The sequence below is a fragment of the Acanthopagrus latus genome, chromosome 6 (genome assembly GCF_904848185.1).
Source record: "Acanthopagrus latus isolate v.2019 chromosome 6, fAcaLat1.1, whole genome shotgun sequence".
Classification (NCBI taxonomy): domain Eukaryota; kingdom Metazoa; phylum Chordata; class Actinopteri; order Spariformes; family Sparidae; genus Acanthopagrus; species Acanthopagrus latus.
In genome coordinates, this window is record NC_051044.1 from 3,860,679 (window position 1) to 3,874,179 (window position 13,501).

Here is a 13,501-nt window from a genome sequence, read left to right on the forward strand (position 1 = left end):
GTCACTCAGCTCTCGTTCATCTGTCGTGTGTCTTTTCAGCTCTTCTGCTTCCTGCTGTTTTCTCTATTTTTAGTGTTGAGTTTGTCTTTATTTTGTGTCTATTAGCCTCTGCTGCTAATCCCGCCTCTCCCCACCTCTCTCACGAGTCTCTAATCAGGTCAGAGGAAAATGAAACTTTAAAAAGACGACACACACAAACAGACTTTTTTTCCCCCACCAGCATGTAAAAGCTCATTCATGTGTGACTGACTACAGTTCAATACTGGCAGCATGATCACAGGTTGTACATGTACACAGGCCTGTGTGTGTGTGTGTGTGTGTGTGTGTGTGTGTTTCTTGTTCCTGTACACTTGTCGCACTTGCAGCCCGTCAGCTGTGCAGCGTTAACCTGCGCTGGAATCATCGGCGTCTCCTGCTGTAAATCCACTGGCACTAATTCTCCCGCAGATGAAAAAAAAAAAAAAAAGCCGTCACTTGGCCACGGGTGAAGAAACACTCACACTAATTAAGCGCAAAGTTGCTGTAGCGTGCAGAATATTCCTCAATCTCAATTCCACGAAGACAACTGGGATCAGTGTTGTTTCTTCCCTCTGTGGTTTGCTGAGACTGCGTGGGGGGCGACTTACTTACTTCATGCTTAATCCAGAATCAAACAGAATCTGTGTTGTGGTTTCTACACTGCCCTGATTCTGTGGCCCCGTTAATCCAAAATGACTGGAAAGTAAGTTTAAATACACAATGTAACATTACCATTAAAGTGCACCCACCTACTGTCTTGGCCATTTGTTTCTCTGCTCGTGAATGTTCATGTGCAGTCAACATGTTCTCTTGTGTTTTCTCTGCTCGCATGTTTGTTCTTAAAGGATAAGTTCACCCGCTAAATGGAAATTGTTGCCATTATCTACCCACCCTGATGTCGCTGGTGATTCTGGAGCTTCACGACAAACAGCATTGCATCATTTAAGTTTTAAAAAGTTAAATTAACTGAAAAAAACAACTATAACATGGCTCCACAGAGCTCGTCCTGTGTAATCGAAGTCATCAGAAGCCCAAAAAGTCCTGAACTGATTTGAAAAGACGATATTTACACCATTTTTTTTTTTTTTTTTTAAGTCGAAATGGTTGCTGCATCCACTAAGCTGATAGCACACCGTGAGTCTGATGTGGGTGCATGAACCTAATCCACACCTCAGGGTGTAAATAACCATGGAGTTCAGTTGTTTGGGAGGATGCTGCAACGCTGCTTTGCTGTGAGGCTCCAGGAATGTTTTATGAGCTACAAAACCTCAGCTGACTTTCCATCAGCATGGAGGTGAGGAGATGATGACTTCATTTTCAGTTTTGGGTGAACTTATCCTTGAGGTTTCGGTGCCTCCAGCTCGACGGTTGTCTCTTCCACTGCGGACATTCATAGGTTAGACTTCACTGAGCTCAATACAGGAGCTGTCCACGCTTGCATCTTAAGAAGACTTAAAGCGAAATTCTCTCCAAAATGCGACCTAGGCTTTTTTTGTGAATGTAAATGAGTCAAACCTTTGTGTAAAAGCATAATTACGACGAAAGAGGCACTTTTAAGATTTACCATATTTTTGTTTTCGGCTCAAACTCATTTTCAATGGGAGTGCTACGGGCACTTTTACAACAGCATCAAAATCTCTATTTTTAAAACAGTAAGAAGTCTCGACACAACATGAAACTTTGCTGGTAGCATCACCAGGGTCTCTACACATGAACACCAGCACTGACAACATTGTTTGTGTACACAGAGTTACTAAAGAGAAAGTTTTTGAACAACTCATGTTAGCAGCAGCTTGTTCCACTCGCCGCCGTCCTGCCAGTGGAGAAGAGTCGATCTCAGAATGTGACGTAACCTGGAGGACAGTTAAGGTGGAACTACTGTTCTTATATGAGGCTCCATTTTCAACTTCAAGGTCAATATTGTTTTTCGCTAACGACAAAACAACAAATCATCTGTGCATTTATATGGAACTAAGCTTCAGGAGTGTTCCACCTTAACTGTCCTCCAGGTTATGTAGCATTCGGAGATTGATAGTTCTCGGCTGGCAGGACGGCGGCGAGTGGAACAAGCTACTGCTAACGTGAGTTGTTCAAACCAGACATGTACTAGACACAAACACACACACACACACACACACACACACACACACACACGAACTCTGAGCCTGGATGATGGCGGAGGCCTGCTGTGAAAACCTGACTGACAGCCAACAGCTTTAATCTCATCAAGAGATTATAACACTCATTAACTTCAAGACCAGACACACACACACACACACACACACACACACACACACACACACACAGATCAGTAAGTAAGATGCTGATACTTGAATAAAGGACACTTCTACACTTCTCTCTCCATCACACACAATCACACCTGACTTCAGCATCACTTCAGAAGCAGACGGGTGTAAAATGTATTTCCTGCCGAGTCGTTTCATCTCGTATCTGACGCAGCACAATCAAGCGGAGCCAACAGCTGCTGCGTGGGACAACACGAGGTGTACGCGAAGAACAAAAACCACGTAACTTTAAAGGCACACCAACTGCTCGACAAGATGAGCGATGCGTTTGTGAATGATTAGAGCATTGTTACTGAGCTTTGCTCTTAATTATGTCATCGGGACACGTTTGTCATTCAATGCAGCTGAATGTGTTCGTGTCAGTTGCGCGTGACGTTGTTCTGCCGACCTCCACGTACCAAAAGCTTCACTTTAGGATTCCTTATCATCACACGCAGGTCATCTTAAATAAGGAAACACAGACGCTGCTTTTTAAATGCAGTTTTGCAGACGTGCTTTGAACCGTTGTGTGATTTTATCTCATATGAGTGGGAATGTTGTGTCATGTTGGTTGAGCCCTCGTTGGATTTGTAATTGTCTGTCGCTATGTGATTGATAAAGTTTCTTGAATCTTGACTTTACACATTAAAAAAGGGTATTTACACAACTACATGTGAAAAAAAGCTGCATGTAAATCTGATAAATCGATCCAGCGATGACGCTCACTGGCTAAGTTGCATTGTGGGTAATGAAGGCGCCAGTGTTTCAACAAAGTAAGATGAACGTTCGGAATAAAAAATGGTGATATTTCCAGCACACACACCTGTGTCGTGCTGCTTCCCAGTCAGCCTCGTTTGATGGGAGGGGAGGATTTCTAATTTCACCAGCTCCGTCGTGCTCGCTAAGAGCTGCGTTGCCTCCAGGACCGTGCAGTGCTCCGTCGATGTCCCATCTATTGACAGCAGGTGATCTCCGCCGTGCAACGCTCCACATCTGGTACAAACAGGGAGAGATTCCAACAAGTAAAGGGGTCTCACCAGACCACAGCACAAGAGATGGAATTACAGTACAAATGGTCGTGTTGCAGAAACACTTTGTGTTCTTCTTCTGTCAGAGAAAAAACACACGCAGGGCTACACAAGTTGGCCTGATTAGCTCGGATCGGATCAGCATGCGGCACAGCTGGTCCGACCTGGCGCCTCTGCACTTCGTACAGTAGTTCAGATTCTGTGGGAATGCACAGTGACAGGACCTGGACCTCCACAGTCGACCTGTTCAAGTCGGCTGAGGTGATTCCAGCGCTCGCTGCAGCGCTGACACAAAGTTCAAGTGCTTCATGTATATTTTAGAGCCAGACTGAAGCTCGGGGCGAAATCCTGTCTTCTACTATCTGTGTTAGTTAGAGGGCAGGATACAGCCTGTGTGTGTGTGTGTGTGTGTGTGCGTGTGTGTGCGTGTGTGTGTGCGTGTGTGTGTGCATGCATATGAGAGAGAGAGGGAATACTGTATATACTGAGTTCTGCATGTTTCTTAGCTCTGAGTGTTGTGTGCAGGTCTTCCTCTGAGGCTGCACGTGGCCCCGACATGTTCACCCATCTACGGTTCGGCCTAGATGTGAAACTACTGCTAAAACAGTACACAGAGTCCATTCTGCTGCTTTGAACTCAGGCTACGTGACGCATGTATGCAGATATTATTGTGTATGATGTGTGTGTGTGTGTGAGAGTGTGTGTACCTGTCCACCACGCTGCCGGGTTTCACTCGGTCGATGACGATCACCTGCTTGTTCCGATGATTTGCTGACGTCAGATTGATGCCCAGCGTCGCTCCCGGCGACTTGGCGATCTCCACTAATAGCGGGCCGGAGGCGTTCGTTACCGTGTCTGATGGAGCAAAAAAAAAAATTCATTTAAATCATTTAGCTCTTTACTTTGATCCAATACTTACTGAGAGAGCCGGTGAATAAACGACAGGACAGAAGTGGAGTACCTTTAAATTTCTGTCTCACAAATATTAAGTGGCGGATGAGCTCGAGGCAGAAATGTCCTTAAAAGCAAACAACCGCCAGATGTGACGAGCAAGGGGATTCTTTGCAAAGCATTCTGGGTGAGTTAAATTGAGAAGATTTGCACAGAAAAGAGGCGGAGCTCAGCCCGAGGCGGCAGGAAATGCCAAGGCATCAACAAAACACAGCCAATTTTTAATTTAACTGGCATTTTAGTCCAGAAACTTCTGCCCCAAGCTTAGATTTGTGTCTCAGTCTAGTGTGTGTGAGTGTGAGAGTGTGTATATGTGTGTGTGTGTGTGTGCGTGGTCTCTCACCCATAATAGTGACATCATACTCTATCTGGAACAGGGCTTCCTGACCGCACTGAGCCAACACGCTGAGGGCGTCATTGTGGTTGGTGTTGTGCAGCGGGACGCCATCCACGCTGAGGAGACGGTCGCCAGGACGCAGCGTTCCCTCTCTGAACACACACGGACACACACAGGGAACAGAATCAGGTGTTAAGATACAGCGACAAGAGAAGAGAAGAGAAGAGAAGAAGTCAGAAACACATCAGACCCTAAAAAACTGAGAGTCAGAGAGTATTTCCACTTCATTCCCTTGTTTTTTTGGAGATTCAGTCAGAGTGAAAACATAATGTGGCTCTATAAAGTCTCTGTAAGCCCAGAGACACAAGTTGCTTTTCAAAAGGCAATAGTCACAACCTATTTTAAGACCAAATTTCACTGTAGCAGCTAAGCTAAAAGGGTTAGCACACACCTCGGGGTGCCAGAGGCCTGGATTCACCACAGATCACCCCGGATGAGCCGCATGGAGCCATTTTATGTTTGTTTTTTGTTTATTTAGCGACTTCAGTTGTTCATGAAAATGCTGCAACACTGTTCTGCTGTGAAGCTCCACACATGTTTTATGGACCTGCCGTTCCATCAGCACAGAGGGGAGCACATTTAATGACTGCATTTTAATATATTGGGGCGAAATATTCCTAAAAACGTCAGTCACATTAATTTGTCGTCTTCTCTTTAGAACTTCTTTAAGCGCTACGTTTCTCATCTATTCATTCAGGGTCAAATATGCTTTATTTGTACGTGAACACGATGTAGCTGTAAAGTATGAAGACAAACTGCTGCACCTTCTCTATCGCCTCCTCTTGCATATCATTTCTCTTCCTTACTTTCCCTTTTTCCTCTCACTGAGAGAGAAACATTCTCTTTCTTCTCCCAACTCTCTCTTAAATCGTGACTCATTTCCCGGCTGTCCTACTTGCGCCTTTTCCCTCTCCTACCTCCACCACTCTCCTTCGTTCTCCTCTCATCCGTCTGAGTCGAACAGCATCATTTCTCAAGTTCAAGTGGAGGACACACACAGATAACAGCGCTAAGATGACGGATGATACCGCTGTGCTTCACAGGATTAAAAAAATATCAAGATTAAACATGTCATGTGATCTGCTTTAATTTAAATGATGGTAATTTTCAAATATCCCCCCCCCCGGTTTGACAAAAAGCCACTTTCACGGACAGGATGCGTAATATTCTCGAGGCACTTAATGGCACATTTTAGGCAATTATTTGTCTCAACAAAAAAAAAAAAAAAAAAAGGGATTTGCAGCGTTTTTAATTTTTCATGCAAAGAGGGGGCTGCATTAAGAGGCTGATAGATGCTTTATGCATGATGCCAGAGTGTGAGTAATACAGAGCTGTCATCACACCAGCCAGAAGTTGTAAAGTACGCCGCTGATCGCCCCAAAGCTTTTTCTTTTTCCCCACAACATGATGCAAGCTAAGCTGAGACCAAAAAAGGCTTTTATTATCAAGGCTGGAATTAGGTTATGTGGGAGAACAATTTTTTTATTTTTTAGGGATGACGTCTCAGAAGATATGTCGAGTTTGTTCTTTTTCTTACACCAACAAAAAGCTGCAGGCTTGTAGTGAAAGTCAGCGCCGTCTGGTCAAATCAAGAATCTTGTGTTTCTGTTCTCGTACAAGATACAAAAAAAGCAAACCAAACATAGCCGTTACTTTAAGACTGAGAGGTAGATTTAGGTTGGATTTTCCCTTTTAACAACATCTTTAACTCAAGATGTGAGTTGAAACAAAGTCTCGAGGACCTTCTCTGACATTTAACCTACTTTAAGCGCCTGCTGGCTTCTCCCACACACGTCTCTTTTGTTCAATGATGATGCAGAAAAAAAAAAGAGCAGTTTGTGATCCAGCACCGCTCTCTAGCACTCCTCAGAGTTCAGAGTAATTCCCACTGGGTTAATGCTGAAAATTGTAGGCACTCCTGGGACTGTATGGCGCCATGGATTAAGTTTTCTGCAATTGGCATATAAATGGGAAATAAAAGCGGCGTGAATATCTCATTCGCTTCCCCCGGACTGACCCACATTTTTGAAGATGATTTCCTACAGAGCGGTGGTAGATGAGCTTTGGGGTGAAATAACTCAATAGTAAAATAGAATTTAATCTCAGTCTTGTCCCGGTCTGTGCACCTGTGAGGCGAGAAGTGGGGTGAATAAAACCACAGATACAGCCAAGCCTGACAGACGTGTCAGAGATCTCCGACCAGCATTCATTCACTCACTCAGTAGAAAAATCACCGCTTGGGTTTCATGCAGTTATTCCGGCACGCGTCCTAATTTTTACTGCTGCATGCGATTCTTTTCACTACAAGAGTAAAAATAGCATCTCGCGGTTCTAAAGTCGAGCGGCGGCCGATTGAAGCTGCAGAGTGATCACAGAGGAGGGTTACACTTTTATTTTCCTTTTAATCTCTTCTCGTCTCTGCAGTGTTAGAAACAGCTGAGTAAAACATGCGGTTTAAAAGAAAAAAAAAAAATTGGGACAGAAAAGCTGTGATGAGATTTGTGTTTTTGGCAAAACAGATGAGCGACAAACGAGAGGAAACAAACAAACAAACAAACAAAAAACATCTTGAGAGGTGTGATTCTGTCACAGCTCCTTATCGTAGATTATCTCAGGCTGGTGGACTGTTTTTTTGTTTTTCCAGAAAGATGCTCCAGTTTTTTTGTTTGATGGTGGAAGAGAGCTGTTTCACATGTCACTCCAAAATCTCATCCAGCGAGCGCTCATGTCTGTGTTTTTCTCTCCTTTTTATTCACCCTCTTCCTTGAATTGTCACTCGCCTGAATGCATTTTATGTTGCTGGTGTAATGACTTCTTATGGCTGATTTTGTTAAAAACACAAAAAAACATAAAACTAAATGTTTTTTTTCTGTTCGATGCAGCAGAAGCGTTTTCTAAAAACACTTTGAAACAGCATTGTACATGTTGAATCGGAGTTAGACGAGTCTGAGGGTGAAGAAACAGGAAGAAAAAGCTCCTCTGTGGATGCATCAGTGTTTGCTGGATCTCCAAGGTGTTTTGCAAAAATAACATTTATCTTCCCCACACACAACTACAACTTTTTAAAAGAGTTGCATTGAATAAATTCCATTTTTCTGCACTTTGTTTAATGCAAAAACACCTCCTGCTTGTGTCCACGGACATAATAAAAAACCATGTGTATTACTGTTGGTGCAGAATATAAACCGGTGCTGCACAATAAAACATATCAAATCACCAGTCCATCTCTTTCAGTTAGCATACAAACATTTCAGTTTCATGACACGAGGCTTCTGTTGCATCATGAGGTTGTAAAAAGATGTGATTGTTGTACCTGGTTTGGGTTTCACAGACTCATGCTGCATTGTTTCTTGAGCAAAAGGTGTTCACCAACTCAAGATGGCCTCTTGTACTCCCTCAAACAGGAAGTGGAAGAGACCAACTGCGTGTGTTCATGAGGGGGGAGTCCACCAGCTGAGATCACTGCTAAATACAGTGTGTTTTATTTTACAATAGTTAGAAAAAAAAAAATATGTAAATACTAATTTCATGTGTTTGTTTGTGTTGAATTTTGACTTTGATATTTTTTTTCCTGTGTTTCCACCAAGGAGAAGTGGTGTGAATGAGCCCCCCTGCCCATCTGTAGTGATAAGTAGGTGAAGTCTTATTGAGGACTTCAGGTGTTCAGGTGAGCTTTGCAGTCTTCGAATGCGAGTCCTTCGGAGAGAACTTATTAACCTCGTCAGCCGTTGTTAAATGGGACGGTCTAGACTTTGGAGCATTTCATGGTTGCGTCACCAGATGTTTTACCCTTACGTCACAATTTAAGTGAAAGCGAGGATCTATGTCACACGATGTCGCCATTTTCTCTCTTTCTTTTTTCTCTTTTGGGCATGCAAAGAATCTTGGGATATGTGAGGCCATGAAGTATGGTAGCGGTGCATCCTCCAAAAACAGGGAGTAAGGTGTAAGCCAGTATGCATTTACCTTTTTTGGAGGAATCTATAATCAAAATATACCAACTGCAGAGAACATCAGCCTGGCTGCTGGCATCAAAATCAACCCAACACTCACAAAAGTCCAGTCCAGAAACTCCAGCCCTCTGTCTGTCTCCCTCCACTGGAGCTCATTTTATGGTATTTTCGAGGCTTTTTTCATCTTCGACTTGAGCATATAAACTCAGATTTTCTGTCGACGGCGCTCATCTCAGCTGCTCGTTCAGGATTCCTGCACCAGATCCACAGAAGCCTGAGCCGCTGCTGCTCTCCATCAGTTAAAACAGTCGCAGAGCTGACATTTATGTGAAAATGCCGCGGATTACTTTCTCAAACATGAAGACTGAGACGGACACACAATGACAACATCGAAGGGGGGGATACGAGATGATTCATGCGGCCGCTGCCATGAGTTAACACACAACTGTCAACGTACCAGTGACGGTCAGGGGGAATGACATTGTTCTCCTTGCGGGGGGGTTTATTCGCATGGAGGCACAGAGAAATCTCCCAGACTGGAACTGGACGAGTTGAGTTACTGTGAGTTTAAACTCAACGGAGGCCATCGCTCGTGTGGCGTCTAGTTTTCCGAGACATCCCAGACTCAAAAGAGGCAAACGTAATCCCTCTTCCTGGCTCCTGACTGTATACTACTCAGTATAACAGTGTGTGAATGTGTTTGTTTGGCACATGTGGCTGCATGTGGAGAACATATTCAGAGTCTCATGAGTGTGCAGTCAGTGCTACCTGTCTGCAGGACCTCCCGGCCTGACGTAGGTGACCACTAGGGGGCGCGACTTGTGCCAGTCCTCATGGACGCCACCTGTAAGAGGAGTAAAACAGAGTTAAAGCTGATCACACAACCAGAAACTGTCATTGTTTTTGTTTCAGTTCAGCACAAAAAATGATCCAAACTTTTGCTTCCGACAGGTGATCCATCACATCTTTTGTATTTTGTTCCAAACATCCTCGCTGTATTTGTTGCATCAGTTTCCAGCTGGGATTTATTTTTTATTTTATTTTTTTCAGAAAACTCAATCAACAGTTTCTTTTGTTGGCTGTAATGGCTTTTCCTATTTTTCAACCAGCTCCACGGGTTGATTTTCACACACGAACAGTGGAGAAGAAATTTTAAAAAAATAAACCGATGGCTTCCTGGCGGGAAGGGAATCAATTAAAAATGATGCCTAAAATAAAAAGCTTAAGAAATGAAGTGCATGCAGTTTGTAGTGAATTGGACCGACTGACAGTTTCACATTTCTTTATGGCGGCGATACAAAAATACCTGATGCAATTTTTAGGAAACAGTCCTTCAGCAGCAACACCTTCATGTACCGACACCGTCCCAGTGTGGCGCCATGTCAATCACAACTATTCGTACAGTAATGGGCTTATTTTACAGACGGTTACCTCTCATGACGAAACCAAAGCTGTTCCCCTCTTTGTGCAAACAGATGTCGATTGTCTTTGATATAACCCCTGAGCTGCTGTCTGGTGCTTTGAGAACAGGGAGAGTTGCACAGAGAGAGAGAAAGAGAAAGAAAGAAACAGAAGAAAGTCACTTCTGTTGCTCCTGAAGTCAAGTACAGTCTAACATTTTCATTACATCCAGTCATTAGACATCATCTCAATGAAGCAGGAGCATTTAACACAGGAAAATAAGTATGAACAATGATCTGACAAGAAATGCTCATTTCTACCTTCACTTGCACCTGGATGCCAAAATGCTTTCAGTCTGGAGTGAGGGGGTTTTAATTAAGGATGCCTGTTACCTCCTTTACAGCTGCTACAACTTCACTTCATCGCCTTGAAATTAATTATAGTAAAATAAAATGCATTAACCAAACGTGGAAAAGCTGCTCAGATATCCAGCTCGTGGATCAGCAGTGAAATAAATGTTCAGTAGCTGGTTGATGGTTGGTGTGGGCGGGTTGCTCCAGGTACCAGAGTTACGATTTGAGAATTGATCAACACTGTATTTGTTTTGTTGCCACATATACATCAGGGCCTCTGCTGTACCAGTAGTCTCATTGAAATGGGTTCTAAGTTCGAAATAAATCTTTAATTCTCTGCGTCAGATATAAAAATATTCTGGCCCCTCACACCTTGGCCCCCGCTGCTCCTCTGATCTCTGGCCTCCCTCTCGCTCCTCGATCAATAATTTCACATCTAAAATGGTAAAACCGGGGTCTGAGGTTGGATAAAACCAAGGTTACTCTTTGAAAAAAGGTGTCGAGGTTGCCAGATCCTCGCATCACCCAACCTCAGGCGCGAGGACGCTATGTTAGCGGTTAACGTTCCTGCAAACCACAGACACGTCCAGGGTTGACATCTGTAGCAATGTGTCATTTCATAATCACACCACATGCTCCATGTCAGGAGGTGGAGGGGATGTAGGTGGTGTTATCGCAGCCAACCAGGATGCCAAATGGTGGATATTTCTAAGGACACCTGGGGACTCTTTCTTGGTGTGAAAGTGTGAGTTTTAGTGTACATTTTTTTAAACACCCCTGCAGTCATTTCCATCCCTTTGAAGCCAAATCCTGATGTTTTCCTGACCCTTACCAGGAGTAAAGAGCCCCTGACCACAACCTGCTATACTTTATCTTCCAGTCAAATTATCAATTTAGCGCTAACCTTCACCATCCTTTAGTTCAAAAACACGGATAAATGTCTTCTACGGAAGTCCTGAGATGCAAGAGAGATTTTTGTTTTCCTTTTTATTGCTCCATTTTCTAAGTTCTTATATTTTTTTTCTCGTATGAAAAAAACTTTTTTGTGTGTGTCGAGCCAAGTGAAAAAAAAACTTCACAAGTAAATGGAGCACCGGAAAAAAAAACATTCTCCGTTGGCCCTCAGGGCTTCTGTAATCTTCCATGGTTTTGCAGAATCATCCAATATTGACGTCCATGTCCACCAATCTGGTTCCATGTTTGACTGCACCTGACCTCACTGGAGCGATTTACCCTCTGACCCTGAACGCCCCATGAAAGCATCCGGAGTTGAATGTAAATGTACCTGTAGGCGGCAGTTCATACTCCACCTCCAGCAGAACTCGCTCTCCCACGTTCTTCAGTAAGCTGATTATCTCTTCGTGCCGCAGTTTGGTCAGATTTATGCCGTTCACCGACTTGATGTAGTCGCCAACGTTAAGCTGGTCGCTCCTGCACAGACGAGATGAAGGGAGCGTGTAAAGACCAGCGACAAAATCATCTTAATCTACAGAATACCATAATTAAAGTATTTCTTCTTCTTCTCTGGTGTTGTACCCACCTGGCCGCCAGTCCTCCGGGCCGTAGGTTCGATACCCGCGGCTTCCCGTCCTTGTCCGTCCCTCCTGAGATGGTGAGGCCCAGTGTGCTGCCCTCTTTCTTCACCAGCTCCACCATGGTCACCCCCCGCAGAGCTTCTAACCAAAAACACACACACACATAGAGACGAATACACACGGACACAAAACAGGGGAAGAGAAGGACATACAGTACCCACACACACACACACACACACACACACAGAATCACACACACACATTTGAACACACGAGATACGGAGATAAGTGGTTAGTGGATGCCCTCCGTCCATTCTGATTCCCGGATTAAAGGGAAGCCGCGATACAGGAGGAGATAAACCCAAAAAAAGACGTTTGCTGTGCGCGTCCTTGAGCGCGACACTGATCCTCTGTCTGCTCAGGATGAACGAGTCAGCTGAAATGACTCAAATGTAAATGTGAGGATCAGATAAGATAAGCATCAGCTAATGAGAATTAACAAAGCCTCATTGTTTCACTGTGTGTGTGTGTGTGTGTCATTCGCATGGGGAAGAAAAAAGATCCTGACGGCGCTGAAAAGGCCCGGAAAGGTTAAAGGACGTCTTCGGTGTCAGTCTCACCGCTCTGCAGAGGAGACGACTCTTCTGACTCCACGTTATTGACTACATGTTACTGGTGTGTTTCACTGAGATTCTCAGGATCTGTTCTTCCATGTCAGAGCTCATAAACACGTCTATTGTGCTTCACTGTCCATAAAACAGAGGAGTGAAAACCTCTGGTCAGGCCTTATCAGAGACCACGTGACACAGAATGTACCCAGTAAAAAGACTTTCCATTGAGCACACAGTGAGTTTTAGTTCAGTTTAGTTTATTTCGGTCATTTTCCAACTTATAAAAAATGCAAACACGCTGGTAGACAGACAATAAATTAACTCAATGCTTTCTAGCTTCCGAAAAACAAATCACACAAACAAAAACCAAAAGAAACTCTTCTGACATTAATTGTATTTAGCCAGCTGCTTTTAAATCATAATACAAGACAAGTAACAGAAACTAAGAATATAAACATATTTAAATATCTAACAGAGCAGTGCAGTTTGGAGTCAGTCAGCATTTCTACACATCCGGCTCCCTCGTCTCAAAGTCTGTGATGTTTTTTGTGAATTTGTTTTTAGTTAAATTCCTGAAATAAAGTCCAAAAAGGCTTTTAGCTGAGAGAACCAGAGCAATGCTGACGTCCGGCGATGATAGCCTACAATAAAGCATCATCGTGACACCACTTTATGGTCTATCAATCAAAACAAGGATGTGAGTAGTGTGGGATCATGGGAGATGTTGTTTTCATCGAAAAACAACCAACATTGCAAATATAAATCTGCAGACTCGGGCAGAAACGTTCATGGACAGCATTGTTTTGTGACATTCATCCTCTTCCTTCCTCACTTCTTTGACTCTCCCGGAAGTTACATCAACAGGAGACCAAATAAAATCACATCGACATCTCGATTAAAATGACAGATTTAAAACATTGTTTTAGAAACATTACAGGAATATTGTAGGAATCCTTCAGGCGGCAGTTT

The 13,501-nt window shown here is 43.6% G+C and overlaps 1 protein-coding gene across 12 annotated transcripts in view; it reads right to left on the minus strand.

Moving 5' to 3' along the window:
• Nucleotides 1–13,501, minus strand: part of LOC119021333 (glutamate receptor-interacting protein 2-like) — a 264,095-nt gene that overhangs the window by 28,056 nt on the left and 222,538 nt on the right. For 7 of the 12 annotated variants that reach the window (XR_005075526.1, XM_037101555.1, XM_037101560.1 and 4 more), the window contains exons 3-9: nucleotides 11,927–12,062; nucleotides 11,672–11,817; nucleotides 10,064–10,150; nucleotides 9,401–9,476; nucleotides 4,626–4,771; nucleotides 4,039–4,186; nucleotides 3,127–3,296 (exon numbers count right to left, since the gene is read on the minus strand). Coding sequence is in view for 11 of the 12 variants with exons in the window: in XM_037101555.1 (XP_036957450.1) it covers nucleotides 3,127–3,296; nucleotides 4,039–4,186; nucleotides 4,626–4,771; nucleotides 9,401–9,476; nucleotides 10,064–10,150; nucleotides 11,672–11,817; nucleotides 11,927–12,062 (909 nt within the window). In the remaining variant the exon portion in view is untranslated. The remainder of the gene's footprint in view (nucleotides 1–3,126; nucleotides 3,297–4,038; nucleotides 4,187–4,625; nucleotides 4,772–9,400; nucleotides 9,477–10,063; nucleotides 10,151–11,671; nucleotides 11,818–11,926; nucleotides 12,063–13,501) is intronic. The other 5 variants (XM_037101558.1, XM_037101565.1, XM_037101564.1 and 2 more) reach the window with 1 other exon arrangement.